Source organism: Mesoplodon bidens (genome assembly GCF_964165515.1).
Source record: "Mesoplodon bidens genome assembly, contig: HAP1_SCAFFOLD_126, whole genome shotgun sequence".
NCBI lineage: Eukaryota > Metazoa > Chordata > Mammalia > Artiodactyla > Ziphiidae > Mesoplodon > Mesoplodon bidens.
The window spans coordinates 341,066-358,469 of NW_027671928.1; the positions used below are offsets into that span (position 1 = coordinate 341,066).

The 17,404-nt window shown below is 43.1% G+C and overlaps 1 protein-coding gene and 1 pseudogene across 2 annotated transcripts in view; one reads left to right on the forward strand and one right to left on the reverse strand.

The window, feature by feature from the left end:
* The window catches only part of LOC308610804 (centrosomal protein of 78 kDa-like), a 573,086-nt pseudogene that overhangs the window by 126,384 nt on the left and 429,298 nt on the right, over positions 1-17,404 (reverse strand). The window lies entirely within an intron of this gene.
* LOC308610810 (forkhead-associated domain-containing protein 1-like) overlaps positions 1-17,404 on the forward strand; it is a 138,394-nt gene that overhangs the window by 11,804 nt on the left and 109,186 nt on the right. Inside the window, exon 2 of the mRNA XM_081259814.1 lies at positions 7,881-8,087. Coding sequence (XP_081115940.1) covers positions 7,881-8,087 — 207 coding nt within the window. The remainder of the gene's footprint in view (positions 1-7,880; positions 8,088-17,404) is intronic.

Genomic DNA, 17,404 nt, shown 5'->3' on the forward strand with positions numbered 1-17,404 from the left:
TGTGACACTTATTTCACATAATGTCCTCACGGTTCATCCGTGTTATAGCATGTGTCAGAATTTCCTTCCTCCTACACTGAATAATATTCCACTGTATGGATAGACCACATTTTGCTTATCTAATCATCAGTCAGTGGGCACTTGGGTGGCTTCCACCTTTTGGCAATTGTGAATAATGCTACTGTAAACATGAGTGTACAAATAACTCTTTAAGTTCCTGCTTTCAATTCTTTGGGGTATATACCCAGAAGTGGACTTGCTGGATCATATGATAATTTTATTCTAAATTGTTTGAGAAGCCGCTCTACTGTTTTCCATATCAGCTGCACCATTTTACATTCTCAGCGGTGCATAAGTGTTCCCCTACTCTACATCCTTGCCAACACTTGTTATTTTCTGTTGCTGTTTGTTTGTTTTTGATAGTAGCCATCCTAATGGGTATGAGGTGGTATCTCACTGTGGTTTTGATTTGAATTTCCCTAATGACTAGTAATGTTGAGCATCTTTTTATATGCTTGTTGGACATTTATATATCTTCTTTGGAGAAATGTCTATTCCAGTTCTTTGCCCATATTTCATCAGGTTATTTGGGGGTTCTTTTTTGTTGTGGTTGTTGAGTTATAGTTCTCTATATGTTCTTCATATTAACCCTTTTTCAGATTTGTGTTTTGCAACTATTTTCTCCCATTCTCTAGATGGCCTTTCACCCTGTTTATTGTGTCCTTTGATTCACTGAAGTTTTAATTTTTGATATAGTTGAATTTATCTATTTTTACCTTTGCTGCCTATGCTTTTGGTATCATATCCAATAATGCATTGCCAAATCCAATGTCATAAAGCTTTCCTCCTGTGCTTTCCTCTAAAAGTTTTATAATTTTAGGCTCTGTTTAAGTCTTTGATCCACTTTGAGTTAATTTTTATACATGGTGTAAGGTAAGAGTTCAACTTAATTCTTTTGCAGTCTTTCCCAGCATCATTTGTTGAAAATACTGTTCTTTCCCCATTGAATAATCTTGGCACCCTTGTCAAAAATCATTGGACCATATATGCAAACTTTTATTTCTGTGCTCTCTATTCTATTCTATTGGCCTATGTGCCTGACCTTATGTCAGTATCACACTGTTTTGATTACTGTACCTTTGTATGCAGTAAGTTTTGAAATCAGGAAGTGTGAGACCTCCAACTTTGCTTTTCTTTCTCAAGAGTATTTTGGCTATTTGGGGTCCACTGAGATTCCATATGAATTTTAGGATGGATTTTTCTATTTCTGCCAAAACTGCTGTTGGGGTTTTGAATCTGTAGATCCTGCTGTGTAATAATGACATCTTAACAATATTAAGTCTTCCAACCCACGAATACAGGGTGTCTTTCCATTTATTTGTGTCTTTAATTTCTTTCAGAAGCACTTTGTAGTTTTCAGTGTACACATCCTTTACCACCTTGGTTAAATTTATCCCAAAATATGTTATTCATTTTGATGCTATTGTAAATGAAATTATTTTCTTAACTTCCTTTTCAGATTGTTCATTGTGAGCATATAGAAACACAACTGATGTTTGTGTGTTGATTTTGTGTCCTACGATTTTGCTAGTGAATGGTATTTTTTAGTTCTAAGAGGGTTGTGGTTTTTCATGGACTCTTTAGGATTTTGTACATGTAAGATCATGTTGCCTGTGAACAGAGATAATTTGACTTCTTCCTTTCGAATTTGGATGCCTTTATTTCTTTGTCTTGCCTAATTGCTCTGGCTAGGACTTCCAGTACATTGTTGAATAGAAGTGGCAAAAGCAGGTATCCTTATCTTATTCTTGATCTTAGAGGAAAAGCTTTCAGTCTTTCACCTTTGAGTATGATGCTACCTGTGGGCCTTTCATATTTGACCTTTATTATGTTGAGGTAATTTCCCTCTATTCCCTGTTTGTTGAGTGCTTTTTTCATGAAAGAGTGTTGCATTTTGTCAAATGCTTTTTGTACTTCCATCGAGATGATCATTTTTTTCCTTCTTTCTGTTAATGTGATGTATTACGTGGATTAATTTTCATATGTTGAACCATCAAGTCTGCATTCCAAGAATAAATGCCACTTGGTCATAGTGTATGATCCTTTTAACGTGCTGTTGCATTCGGTTTCCTCCTGTTTGGTTGAGGACTGTGGTGTCAGTGTTCATAAGAGATACTGGTCTGTGGTTGTCCTGTCGTGTCCTTGTCTGGGTTTGGGATCAAGGTAATGCTGTCCTCTCACTTCAGCTTTTGAGTCTCAGCTTCTCCATCTCTAAGATGGAGATAACAATAGAGTCCCTGTTTAGGGCTGTCATGCAGATTAAATGATAAAAATGCACACAAAATGCTTCAGCAGGGCCCAGTTCACAGGAAGCCCTCAAAATATGTTAGAGGAGGATAAAGATAATGATAAAAATAATAATAAATAAATAACAGTTCATCTCATAGTGGGACAGCTCAGTAGGCTGGGGCTTATAGACTCAGTCTGTATTAGCAGCAGGGCGTCTGTCCAGGAGCAGCACTTAGCAATTTTCCAAGTAAAGGGAGCGAGTGATATTATAGGGCCGAACTAGGAAGCTGTCTCCTGGCCTAACATGTGGTAGAGGCTCACCCAACTTTGTGGAGTCATTGAAAACTTCCTGCTTGCTTTGAGTTCTTAATAATGGCCTGACAGTTTTTGAGGAACTGAACGCAGTGAAGCCTGGCAAGAGACAAACAAAATGTCACAGACAGAATTTCTCTCATTCGTGGGTTATCAAAGGTTCAAAGGACACAAAGATCAATGACAATGGTGATGAAGATGATGTGGGTGACATTTTCCAAAGAACTAATGTGTTTTCATTTTTTTTAATACTTTATTTTTTTGAACAGTTTTAGGTTTACAGGAATTTTAGCAGAGAATACAGAGAGTTCCCATATATCCACCCCTCCAATACACACAGTTTCCCCTATTATTAACCTCATGCATTAGTGCGGTACATTCGTTACAACTGATGAACCAATATTGATATGCTATTATTAACTAAGTCCATAGTTTACATTAGGGTTCACTCTTTGCGTTCTACGTTCTTTCGTTTTGACAAATGTATAGTGACAAGTATCCACCATTACAGTATCATAAAAAATATTTTCACTGCCCTGAAATCCCCTGTGCCCCTCCTCTTCATCCTGAGCCCCAGAGCCCCTGTGCCCCTGGCAAGCACTGATCTTTTACTCTCGTTATAGTTTTACTTTTTCCAGAATTTCATACAGTTGGAATCATACGGTATGTAACCTTTTCAGACTAGGTTTTTTCACTAAGAAATATGCATTTAAGATTCCTCCATGTCTTTTTTGTTATTTGATAACTCGTTTATTTTTATCACTAGTGTTTCATTGTATGGATGTACCACAATTTGTCTATCCATTTACCTTTTAAAGGACATCTTGGTTGCTTCCAGTTTTGGGCAGTTATGAATAAAGATGCTGTAAGCATGTATCCAAAATAAATGAGTCTTCATGGATATAGAGAACAGACTGTGGTTGCCAAGGGGGAGGGGGTTGAGGGAGAGATGGAGTGGGGGGTTGAGGTTAGCAGATGTGAGCTGTTACATCCAGGATGGAGAAACAACAAGGTCCTACTGTATAGCACAGGGAACTATATTCAATATCCTGTGATAAACCATAATGGAAAAGAATATTTTAAAAAGAATGTATATATATGTATAACTGAATCACTTTGCTGTACAGCAGAAATTAATACAACATTGTAAATCGACTACATTTCAATAAAATAAATAAATAAACAATATAAATGAGTCTTAAAAATCAACAATAAGAAACCAAACAACCCAACTTAAAAATGGGCAAAAGAGCTCAACAGACACCTCACCAAAGAAAATCTACAGATGTCAAATAAGCATATGAAAAGATGTTAAACATCATACATCATTAAGGAATTTCAAATACACATGAAATATCTCTTCTTTTATTTAGACTACTTTGATTTCTTTCATCAACATTTTGTAGTTTTCTTCATATACCTCTTCATATAGCTAAGTATTTTGTGAGATTTATTCCTAGGTAATTCATTTTTTTTTTTTGGTGCTAATGTAAATGGTGTTGTGTTTTTAATTTCATATTCCACTTGTTCATTGTTGGTATATAGGAAAGCAATTGACTTTTGTATATTAATCATGTATTCTGCCACCTGGGTACAATTGCTCATTAGTTCCAGGAGGGCTTTCTGTCGGTTCTTTGGGATTTTCTGCATAGACAATCATGCCATCTGCAAAATGGGCAAAAGATCTGAACAAACACCTCACCAAAGAAGATTTCTTTTTCCTTCCCAATCTATCTTTTATTCTCTTTTCTTGCCTTGTTGCATTAGCTAGGACATACAGTACAATGTTGAAAATGAGTGGTGAAAGGGGACATCTTCACCTTATTCCTGATCTTAATTGGAAAGTTTCTAGTTTCTCACCATTAAATATGACGTTAGCTTTAGGGTTTTTATAGATGTACTTTATCAGGTTGAGGAAGTTCCCCTCCATCCCTAATTTGCCAAGAGTTGTTGTGGTGGTTTGGTGGTTTGTTAGTTTATCATGGATGGTGTTTAATTTTGTCAAATGCTCTTTTTGCATCTACTGTTATGATAATGCGATTTCTCTTCTCTACGCTGTTGATGTGATGGATTACATTAATTGATTTCCAAATGTTGAACCAGCCTTGCATACCTGGAATAAATCCCACTTGACTGTGGTGTAGAAGTCTTTTTATACATCACTGGATTCAATTTGCTAATATTTTGTTGAGGATTTTGCATCTATGTTCATGGGAGGTATTGGTCTGCAATTTTCCTGTTTTGCAATATCTTTATCTGGTTTTGCTATTAGAATAAGCTTGGCCTCACAGAATGAGGTGGGAAGTGTTCTCTCTTCTTCTATTTTCTGGAAGAGATTATTGAGAACTGGTATCATTCTTTCCTTAATGTTTGATAGAATTGACCAGTGAACCCATCCAGGCCTGGTGCTTTCCATTTTGGAAGGTTATTCATTATTGATTCAAATTCTTTACTAGATATGAGTCTATTCAGAGTATTTATTTCTCCTTGTGTGAGTTTCAGTAGATTGTGTCTTTCAAGGAAATGGTCCACTTCATTAACTTATAAAATCTGTGGGCATAGAATTATTCATAATATTCCTTTATTATCCCTTCAGTGTCCATGAGATCAGTAGTGATGCCATCGCTTTCATTTCTGATTTGAGTAATTTGTATCTTCTCTCTTTTTTTCTTGGTTATCCTGCTAGAGGTTTGTCAATTTTATTGATCTTTACAAAAAAAAAAAAACCGAACAGCTCTTTATTTTGCTGACTTTTCTCTATTGTTTTCCTGCTTTTTATTTCATTCACTGCTTCTTTTCTTGTGCTTGTGGTAGGCTTATATTGCTCTTCTTTCTCTAGTTTCATAAGGTGGAAGCTTAGATCTTTTCAAATGTATGCCTTCAATGCCATAAACTTCCCTCCAAGCACTGCTTTCACTGCATCTTGCAAATTTTCATAGGTTGTATTTTCATTTTCATTTAGCTCAAGATAAATTTTTATTTCCCATGAGACTCCCTCCTTGACCCATCTGTTATTTAGAGGTGTGTTGTTTAATCTCCAAATATTTGGGGATTTTCCAGCTGTCTTTCTGGTATTGGTTTCTAGCCTAATTCCATTGTGTTCTGAAAACGTACTTTGCATAATTTCTATCCTTTTACATTTGTTGAGGTATATTTTGTGGCCTGGAATGTGGTCTGCTTCATGAATGTTCCATGGGAGCTTGAGAAGGATGTGTGTTTTGTTGCTGTGGGATGAAGCTGTGTGGTTGCCAGTTAGATCCAGATGATGGTAGTGCTGTTCAGTTCAACTTCATTCTTCCTAATTTTCTGCCTGGTGGGTCTGCCCATCACTGGCAGAGGGCTGTTGAGGTCTCCAGCTACCATGATGGATTCATCTGCTTCTCCTTGCAGTTCTATCAGTTTTTGCCTTCCATACTTTGATGCTCTATTGTTGGGTACATACAATGAAGGACTGTTATGTCTGCTTGGAGAATCGACCCCTTTATCACTATGTATCGCCTCTCTTTATCCCTGATAACTTTCCTTCCTCTGAAGTTGGCTCTGCCTGAAATTAATAGAGCTACTCCTGCTTTCTTCTTGTGTTTCAGTATTTTAAGTGCCAAAGTGTTTGGTAGGAATTTGGAAAGTGGGTAAAGGCACAGTCATTTGAATCAGGCAAACCTGGGAACAAGCCAAGCGAGTCAAAGTGGCTGACTGTGGGCACACTTAATCGTTCTATGCCTCAGTTTCCTCATCTAAGAAATGAGTAACTATCGGACCTACTGTACAGCACAGGGAACTATATTCAATATCTTGCAGTAACCTGTGATGGAAAAGAATCTGAAAAAGAATAGATATTATATATATGTATAACTGAATCACTTTGCTGTACACCTGAAACTAACACAACATTGTAAATCAACTAGACTTCAATAAAAAATTAAATTTTTTTGAAATGAGGAAGTATCCCTTTGAATTATTGTGAAGATGAAACGGGATAATGCAGTAAAGCACTTAGCAAATTTCCTGGCATTTGTGTAATTACACATAATGTGTCATTAATATATTCTACTAATATATGCAGTTATATTATTATCTATTCATATACTATAAGCTATTATTAATATAAGCTATAGGTTATAATTATATTGTGGGACATTAGTATAGATTTCTAAGTCCAAGTACTCTCTATGAAAGTTGGGTGAGGCACTCTGAGAAGAGTGACTTAGAAAATATTTGCAAAGTCTCAGGCTGGAGTGGATGGCTCATAGGCAGTGTCCTGAGAAGACACAGGACTTCGCACGTGCCCTGCAGCCCATAGTCCAGGGCGCCGGGGCCAGGTGGGGGTGTGATATTTCCTCCTTGGTGCCGAGTTTTGCTCATTCTTCTTATTAAAGTGGTTACACAGGAGGTTTCTGAGGCCACTGACAAATCACTGTCTGGGGTCTCTCTCTTTTGAGGGAAATGTGGTCACACCAGGGCCCCTATTGAAAAATAGATCATCTTTGGTTAGATAAATTCTGATTAGCTTTTAAGAAGCAACAGTAATAATTAAGCACATGGGAAAAACCTTCATTGTACACCAAGGCTTTTAAAAGGTAGTTATAAAACTATGTTTTGTGGTGTGAGCTCAATTGTGTTTAAACTTTTTAAAAAGATTGTAAGCATAGAGAAAAGACTGGAAGGATGTGAACCACCGTGTTCTCGGTGCCTGCCTCTGGGGGACGGGAGTCTAAGTGATTTTAATGTCTTCTTTGTGTTTTTCTCTAGTTCTCATTTTCTGCATTATTACAAAAAACATGTTATTTTAAAAATGAATAGAACAAACAACAATTATTACAAAACCTCCCCTGAACTTTAACACTTGCAGTAAATGGACAGTTGTCACTTGCCAACTGACCTTTCTGGTTTGTGTTGGGCCATTTCTGCTGTCTTGCCACTCGGGACAACCAAAAGGATGCTTGCATGGGATCAGAGAACTATCAAGTGGCCAATTCCTGGCCAATTCCCCCCCGAGTTCCCTCTTGCCTCTGTGTTGCCTGACGCCCTACCCCAAAACTGGGCATCTATTCTGGGTCTGCTGTCAGGGTCTGGTGACTCTCCACTCACTAGCTGTGTGGCCTTAGGCAAGTCACTTAACCTCTCTGACCCTCAGCATCCTCCTCTTAAAATGAGGATTGCAGTGACTGTCCAGCCAGATGAAGTGGTTAGCACATTGGGGCCCCCAGTGTCAGTGGCACTAGTTATTCCTTGTTATTCCTGTTATTGCTGGCTCTGACTGTCCCCCTTCTGCATTTCAGTCTGCAGACGTCGACAACCATCACGCACTCATTGAATATAATGAGGCCGAAAGCAGCTTTGTTCTCCACGACTTCAATTCCTGCAACGGCACGTTCGTCAATGAGTGCCACATTCAGAACGTGGCTGTGAAGCTCCTACCCGGAGACATCCTGAGGTTTGGGTCCAGAGGGCTGACCTACGAACTGGTCATCGAAAACCCAGCCTCGGTGAGTCCAGGCCCCTGCGGGGGTGGGGTGGGGTGGGGTGGGGTGGGGTGCAGAGGTGCCGTGTTGTGTCACCTTCCGTGCAGCCTAGGGCTCGGGTACGGCCACAGGTGGAGTTCGTCTGGAGCGCGTCACTCTTGCTTTCGCGATTCTGCGAAGTTCAGCCCCATCGCGTGGGTGCCCGGGGAGAGCGAGTCCTCGCGCCCTCTTCTGGGCATTTCGTGGAATTACATGCAAGGGTTGCCTAGCGACCAGCCCGGAGCGAGAGCGTTTTCCTGAAAAGTGAAGCTTGGCGAGGGGAGGTGGAAAGCAAGTGTGTGCTTTTGAAGATGCAGAGATGGATGCTTCCTTTTTAGGCAGATCAGTGCTCTGCAACTTCCTAGCTTTGTGACCTCGGCCAGGCTTCTCTGTATGCCTGGGTCTGGGTCTTCTTAGCGGTGCAGGGCGTTGAGAGAGTATCTATGTATAAAAAGTCAAAGTCTCTGGCCAGAGTAGACGCTCAAGGCCTGCCAGCTGTTATCACACCGGATCAGAAATGTTCCCGGGATCAGGACCTAAAGTATGGCCCCAGGTTAAGCTGAACGTAAGCCAAAATTCACCCAGCAAAGCTCAGTGACAAGAAGTATCTGGTTCAGTAGGGAGGCAGGATGGGGGCTGGTTAGCAACAAAGTCCTGGGTCAGAACCCCAGCTCTGCCACTGGCCTACTCGGTGCGCTCTTGCACAAACCACTGGACCCCTCGGAACCTCGGTTTCCTCATCTACAAAATGGGGCCAACGACAGCAATGACCTTGCAGGCTTATCTCGAGGGCTAAATGAGATGGTTATCATTGTAAAGCTCCCAGAATAATGCCCATTCGTGGTGAGCACACAATTAATACCTGTCGTGTGTGTCCCAGAGAGACGGCGTGTTAACCTCACTCCCCAGCACCAAGAACCCTGCATGGACTGAGACCTCCGAGGCTTAAAGTCCTTTCTAGGACGAGGCTGGGTATAAATAAATAAAGTTTAGAGAATCTAGACAGAATCCTGGGGTGTGGGTCCACTAGGCAGCCTTAAATACTCACTCAGAGAAGATGAGCACCGTCCCTCAGGCTGCAGGGCCCGTGACACCGTATCCACCACGTTTGGCTTTGAAAACCTGGGACAGTTTTCTCCTGCTGCTTCTCAGCCCCCTTTTCCTCCTTGGACCAACATTAAAGTGTGCTCACTTGTGGGATGCACTGGGATCCACTGGCCGCCCTGAGGAGGGGCTCCTGACATAGAAGGTGTTGACCTGATCAGGGGTTCTCAACATGGGTTCTAAGGATCCCCCTTGTCAGAAGCACGTGGGGAGCAGACCAACAGTGCAGATCTGGGCTTCACCCCAGGCCTGAGGACTCATACTTAGGATTCCCAGATGAAATACAGGACACCCAGTTAAATCTGAATTTCAGATAAGCAACAAATAATTGTTATGTACAGGTGTGGCCCAACTATTGCAAGGAACCACATATGCTAAAAAAATTATTTGGTGTTTATCTGAAATTCAGATTTAACGGACACCCTATAGTTTATTATATATTGATTTATTCATTTCTTTATTTATGCGAAATCTGGCAACCATACACATCCTCCCTGGGATTAGGGCCTGGGAATATGCATTCTCACAAGCTCCCTGATGATTCTGATGCACCGCCAATAGGAGGGAAACCGAAATTTAGAATCATTTGTATGGAACACTTACAGAATTTTTTAGGGATCAAAGAAAAGGGGATTTCACACTCCCAAGCCTGAAAATCCAAGTTCATGAAGTTTGATTCAATGTGCCCCAACATGTCTGATTCCAAGAATTTTTCAGGAATGTTCAGTCAAATTACAGGTTCCCAGGCCCCCTCCCTGGGAAATTCTGACTTTGTGGCTTGCCCGTGGGGAGAAGAAGAGGGGGAGCAGCAAACAATATCTGCATTTTTTTCTTCTTTTTTCCTACAAAGATATTTATTGAACTATTATTTATAGGGGCATAAAATTTGAAACCTAAATTTCCATCCAAAGGGGGCATTGTTTAATAAATTATATTGTTTAATATATTCTAAGGAGTTTAATATATTATAAGGAGTTCGTTATATATGGAATACTCTTCTGCCTTTTTAAAACACAGCTTTATTAAGATATAATTGACATGCAATAAACAGCACATGTTTAAAGTCTGTAAGTGGATGGGCTTTTACATATGGGTACACCTGTGAAACCATAGCCACAATCAAGACAGTGAACAGCTCCTTCATCCTCCAAAGTTTCCTCCGGATCACAGCATGTGTTTGTTTGCTTGCTTGCTCTTAACAGCTTCACTGAAGTACAATTTACATAACAGAAACTTCACCCATTTTGTGTCCAATTCAATCAATTTGAATATATTGATGGAGTTGTGCAGCCATCACCACAACCTGCTCTCAGAACATTTTCCTCCATTTCTATCACCCCAAACCTCGGAGAAACCTTGGAGGTATTTCATTTTGGGGTTTGTTTTTAACTTTTAATTTTCAAAATTATGGTAAAATACACATAAAATTTACCATCTTAACCATGTTTCAGTGTACAGTTCACAGTGGCATTAAATCTATTCACACTGTTGTGCAGCCATCACCCCCATCCATCTTCAGAACTTTGTTCATCTTCCCAAACTGAAACTCTATGCCCATCACATCAAACCCCCTGCTTCCTTCCTCCCCTCCCACCATGCTTTCTGTGTCTGTGAATTGGACTATTCTAGGTTCCTCATATAAATGGTATCTTACATTGTTTGTCCTTTTGTGACCATCTTATTTCACTTAGTATGATATCCTCATGGTTCATTCCAGTTGAATATTTCATTGTATGGATTCACCACATTTTGTTTACCTGTTCATCCATCCATGGCCACTTGGGTTGCTTCCACCTTTTGGCCATTTTGAGTAAGTTTGTTATGCACACGGGTGTACAACTATAGAATGGGGACTTTATTTTACAAGGTACTTCTTATATAATTGTGGGAAAAAGTGATGACGACCTCTAACCTTGAGTAGATAAGACGGAAGAAGATGCTTTGTAAGAAGAGAAACCAGGAGAGCAGCAGGAGGAATCACTGACGTGAACAGCACTGTGCTAAGCAATTCACCTGCTCTCCCTTATTTCACGCTCATAGCAACCTATGAGATGGGTTCTCCCATGATCCCCATTTGACAGACAAGGAATCCGAAACTTAGAGAGGTTAAGTAATTTCCCCAGGGCCACACAGCTAGTCAGTGCAAATTAAACACTATCCCCACTTGCGGAAAAAGGAGGGGAGAAAACCATTTAGTCTGATGCTAGCTGGAGCAGTAGCCTTGACTGGTTTTCACACCGAGGAAAGCATACTCTCACGGTCACTCGAATATGCACGGATTTTTTCAATTCTTATTCCTACACGCACTTGCACCTTGCTTCATTCCTCAGTTGACTGCAGGCAGCTGCACAAGCGTTCCCCTGGCCTGTGCCCAGGGCACTTTGCAGGACTCTCCACAGCCCCATCTTCTCAAAAGTGCTCTCTGCCGGGGCGTCCCCAGCTTGAGGAGCTTCCATCCATGATGCTCATATTCATGGAGGGGTCCTTTGCAGCGTCCGTGTGAGGGCAGCCTGTGGACTGACTGACACCTTCCTACAAATTCCACTTCCTGATGACCCCAAGCTGCTGGCTATTTAAAAGAAGAGAAAGGAAGAGGGGAAAAGGGAGAGGTATTGAAGAGCATCTCTCATCAAATATTTTGAAGCCCAGTTTTTCTAAAAAATTCGTGGCCGTCTTGCTTCCGGCCTATTCTTGTTTCCAATTGATTTTGGGGTCCCTGGTGAGGGCGCTGTGTTTCCTCCTTGGATGGAGTTTCCACAGAGGACTGCCCTGATATCATACAGATTCAGTATGATGAGAACTGTTCTTCTCCCGACAAAGAGTTCCCAAATGAAAGCATTTATTTCAGGCTTTGTGGTGACCCTAACCAATAGAGGAGGGTGTGACGGCATTTTATTGGGGGAGGCGGGTGAGGTGCGGGGCGGTTAGGAATCCAGATGTGTTTGCAGATGTCTCAGTGGTTAGAGCACGTGCCCTGAGGTCAGGCTGACTCCAGCGCCGTCCCAGCCCTGCTCTTGACCGGCTTTTATACTGGACGTGCACAAATCATCTACCTCTCAGGGCCTCGGTCCCCACTCCTGTAACAATAGTTCCTACCACCTTGAGTGACTGTGGTATTAAGTGGGCAAAGTGCGTAAATTGCTTAGTCCAGCGTCTGGCACCTAATAAGCACATGATAACCCTCAGCTTTAGAGTCAAGCAAACCAGCATGGAGCAGCCAAGATGCCTCCTTTGTAAGTGTCCTTATGGACAGGGAAACCTCCCAAGACCTGCCCCCGCTAGCAGATAAATACATTTGCAGATAAATTACCCATAGAATAACATACAAGATAGAAAAATATAAAGAAAAACACTTGTTTGACAAAGTGCATTGGCAGCCAGGTTGTGCCCAGGACCATCCTTTTTTTTTTTTTTTGTGGTCGCGGGCCTCTCACTGTTGTGGCCTCTCCCGTTGCAGAGCACAGGCTCCGGACGTGCAGGCTCAGCGGCCATGGCTCACAGGCCCAGCCGCTCCGCGGCATGTGGGATCTTCCCGGACCGGGGCCCAAACCCGTGTCCCCTGCATCGGCAGGTGGACTCTCAACCACTGCGCCACCAGGGAAGCCCCCAGGACCATACTGTGTAAATTATAGCTCTCTCATCAAAGTATAACCTACGGCTGCCATATTGCACAACTCCAGGGTCACCATTCACAACGTAGTCCATGTGGATGGCGCCCACTGAAACTGTGCAGGACATAACCCGCAGGGCCATCTGCAATGCCCTGAAGCAACCGTTGATTAATACCATAGAGTCTTGGCACCAGGCGTGGGAAATTGAAGTCCCAGAGTCAGGTGTGCCGCCGTGTTGTGGGTTTTGTTGGTTGTTGCCTTTACTCGTGCTTTCTGAGCTCTGGGAAAGGAGGTGTGGAAACAAGCTGTGCTAGTCACAGTGGCGCCGTTCTTACAAGGCAGCTGAGTAAGGAAACCCACGTCACCCGTATGTATCAATCATGTCTTTCTCTGTTCTGAAATACGGCAAAACTGATGGAAATGGCCAGAATGAAAAAGGAAGCCAGGCGCCACAAATGACGTGCCGAGTTGTTCCATGAGGGGGTCGACAGCTCCTTGTCGGCAGCCCCCATCCCCATGACAGCCTGTGTCTGGCCTTCCCTGTTGCCTGCTCTGCCCTGTTCCCAGTCCAGCCAGACTCTCCCACGTGGCTCCTGGATACTGTCTTCTGTCCCTGCAATGTCATGACGTCCTGTCTTGCGAGAAGAGCGCCCTCTGTCGGCCAATATTCCTTGCTGCTTTAATGGGGAAGCTCTGCAGAACACAATCCAGAAAGCAAGGGCTTTGGAGTTGGATGGACCCAAGTTGAAATGCCAGCTGCAACTGGCTTTACCTTTCTGAGCTTTAATTTCCAATTTCTGCCAAGGAGCTACTCATTAATCCCAGGTCCCCTTTCCCCCTTCAGTTGTTTTTATAGAGGTCCCTGGGACCACCCCTATCATGGCATAAACTGAGGCTCAGAGAGTTTCAGTGACTTCCCCAAGGTTAGGCATCAATCATATAGATCCAGAGGAAGGATTAAAAGCCGGCTCTCCTGAGTCCCTTGGAGCCTTTTCCTAATAGCACGAAGCATCGTGGGGCCGTGAGAGCCGAGGCAGGTCCTTCACTGCCCAGCGGTTAAGGAAGGTCTTGCAATTCCCAGTCCAACCTGCAATTTCACACGCTGACAGGGGATGATTCATTATGTGGGTAAAAACGAAAGCCACTGATAATAGGAGAAACTGCAGTTTCAGTTATCTGGCTTCCTTGCATGTTTGGCTCCACTAACTTTTTTTTAGGCTGCACTAACGCAGGATCTTACTTCCTCAACCGGGGATCAAACCTGCACCCCGTGCATTGGAAGCGTGGAGTCTTAACCACTGGACGGCCAGGGAAGTCCTTGGCTCCACTAACTGTTTTTTCTTTAATTATTTTATTTATTTTGTTTATTTATTTTTGGCTGCGTTGGGTCTTCGTTGATGCGCGCGGGCTTTCTCTAGTTGCGGGGAGCGGGGGCTACCCTTCGTTGCAGTGCGCGGGTTTCTCATTGCGGTGGCTTCTCTTGTTGCGGAGCATGGGCTCTAGGTGTGTGGGCTTCAGTAGTTGTGGCACGCGGGCTCAGTAGTTGTGGCTCGCGGGCTCTAGAGCACAGGTTCAGTAGTTGTGGCCCATGGGCTTAGTTGCTCCGCGGCATGTGGGATCTTCCTGGACCAGGGCTCGAATCCCTGTCCCCTGCATTGGCAGGCAGATTCTTAACCACTGCGCCCCCAGGGAAGTCCACCCACTAACTCTTTACCAGGGATATTGCTGACGTTCCTGGACAAATTCAGTTGCGCCCTTTCTTCTCCTTTTTTGACGATGGTGATCACACCTGGTGGCTAATGTTTTATGCTCATTTATTATGGACCAGGAAGTGTTCCCAGCATTTCACGTGCACTATCTCACCCACTTCTCACAGACTAAGAAATGGCTGTTGGTATCCCTGTGTCTTACAGACAAGGCACAGAAATGACACACTCGTCAGGGTCCCAGAGACGGAGCAGAGCCGGGAGCCGGACCAGAGTCTGTGTGACGCCGGATCCCAAGGTCTTAACCCGAGGTCGGCATGTTATGGCCCAGGGCCAAGTGCGGGCCATCGCCTGTTTCTGTAAAGTTTCCTGGGAACACAGCCATCCCATTCATTTCAGTATTGCCTGTGTTGTCGGCTACAATGGCAGAGTAAGCTGGGCAGATCCTATGGCCCACAGGGCTGGAAATGCTTACTGTCTGGCTCTACAGAAAACGTTGACCAGCCTCTGCCTGTAACACTATGCAGTCCTGCCTCTTTCATTTGACTTGGTTTCTAAAAGAAGAACTTAAAATAGAGGGGGGAGCTGGGGAGAAAGAACTCACTCAGATTGAGCCTTACTGTGTGCCAGGAAATGTGCTGGTTAATTGCTTAAGTTTACTGAGGAATAAGAAAAAACAGACAAGCTGGAAAACTAAATTTTGAACAGGCTTTTCAATACCTCTTTAAAAAAGAGCTGGAAATATGTGGTTCTAAATATACATACACATATATATGCATTTGCAAATATAGTAATAATATAATTACATTGACATGGATCTGATAAATGTACTAGACATTAACATATTATATATACAACAGATGCATATTATAAATTTTACCTGTTTCTTCAACTGGAAAGTTTTCTTTTAAAACTGTGGACTGTTGGGAATTCCCTGGTGGTCCAGTGGTTAGGACTCAGTGCTCTCAGTGCTCTCACTGCTGAGGGCCTGGGTTCAATTCCCGGTCAGGTAACTAAGATCCCACAAGTGCACGGCGAGGCCAAAAAACGAAATAAATGAAACTATGGAATGTCTTCCCTGAGTCACTTTTGAAGCAGAAATTTGGGGTTTGTAGTCTGAAGCCTGCTGTAGCTAGAGAACTATTTATCTATCAAGGTTTCTCTAAGCAGCGTTTTACTACTTGTCTTATGATTGGTTCCTTGGTCTTAAATCATTCTTCTCTGGAGATGCTGCTTTACTTTTATAAGTTTAAAGGTAAATTTGGTGCATGATGACAGTCTGGTGGGTTTTATCTGAGCATGTCATAACCTTTAAAACAACTTTCACTCTGAGTACATAGTGATGCTTATGCTAAAGTCTCAGTAAGCATACTGTCCAGGAAATTTGATTGTTTGCAAGTGTCAGAAAACCAACTAAAACTAGCCTAGGCAAAAAAAAAAAAAAAAAAAAAAAAAGCTCATGGAACTGAAAAGGCCAAAAGCTGCAGCTTAGGCCCAGCTGGATCCAGGCGCCCAAATCATGGTCAGGAATCTGACTCTTTCTTCCCTGTTAGCTTCCCAATCTCAGACAGACTCTTGCCTCACCTGTAGGAAAGTGGCCACCAGCAGCCCCAGCACCCTACAAAGTAGCAGTTCCAGGGATAGAGCCAGCATCTTCATTGACAGTGGCTTGGATCACGTGGCTTCCCCTGAACCAATCACTGAGGCCAGGGGCCAGGAATGCTCTGATTGGCCAGGCCTGCGTTATGGTCTCACCCCTGGGGTGGAAGGGTCAGAGTTCTATGGACTCAGGATTGTCAGGGAAAGGGTGTCTTCCCTACAAAAAAATTAAGGTGCCCATCCAGAAGATGGAAGAAATGGATGCGGGGGAGGCAAAAACAAAGAAGATGTCCATGACATTAGGAAGCATTCCTATTGCCTAAGTGGAGCCTTCCTAACGGGATTTGCCACTAGGGATCTGGGGGGAGGAAAATGATGAATAATCCACATTTCCATTGGAAAAGTCCCAGGCCAGTCTCCAAGGAAGCAGAGTTGCTCATTTCTCTCCTGTGGTGAACTGGTGTGATGAGAAGCTCAGAGTCTGGGCCTTAGTTGTCCATCCCCAAGAAGGGTGGTGTTTCCACGTTCCTGGGACCTCTGAATAGGGCCCGTTGTTGAGGAGGCTTTACTGTACCGGGGGTTGAGAAGCCGGCAACTGAGTGAATGACCAGAGAGTATGGTGCCCTTCAGAACAAAGCCTCTTTCTGGTCAAGCTTTGTCATCTCCTACCTGACCTTGTAGGATTTCCTCTACCCTGTGCTCTTACAGATCCCGTGGGGACTTACTTATGTGATGAGAACTCCTGAGGCTGGGTGTTTTATATCAAAGGCGATTTCCCGAGACCAGTGAAGTGGAGGGCACGGGGCAGCAGACAGCCTCAGGCTCGGCCTCTGCAGCAGAAACTCACACAAAAGGACCCCTGAGGCTGTGTTGTCACCAGATGTCTACAGGCGATGCAGATGACATCGGGGGAGGTGGAGACGGGAGCACGGGCTGAACCATTAGCATCCTGCTGAGACAGAACCCAGACTCGGTCAGGAACCAGGCCGCGTCCTGCTTCCTCTGGCAGACCACACCCTTTGTTACCAAATCAGAACCACGTTGCTCCTTCTCTGAACTTAGTTGATGATCATTCGTTCATTCATTCATTCCGTCTCTCTATCTGGCAAGACCGAATTGAAGCAGGCCAAGTCTAGGGGTAGCAAAAGCTATTTGCAAAAATCCAGCTGTTTTCTCATTAGATTCTATTTCCCATTTTATGGACTGACCAGGAAGCTGATTAGAACTTGAAAGGAAAGGAAAAACCGTAAGATTGAAGATTTACAAGAAAATGGGAAAATTA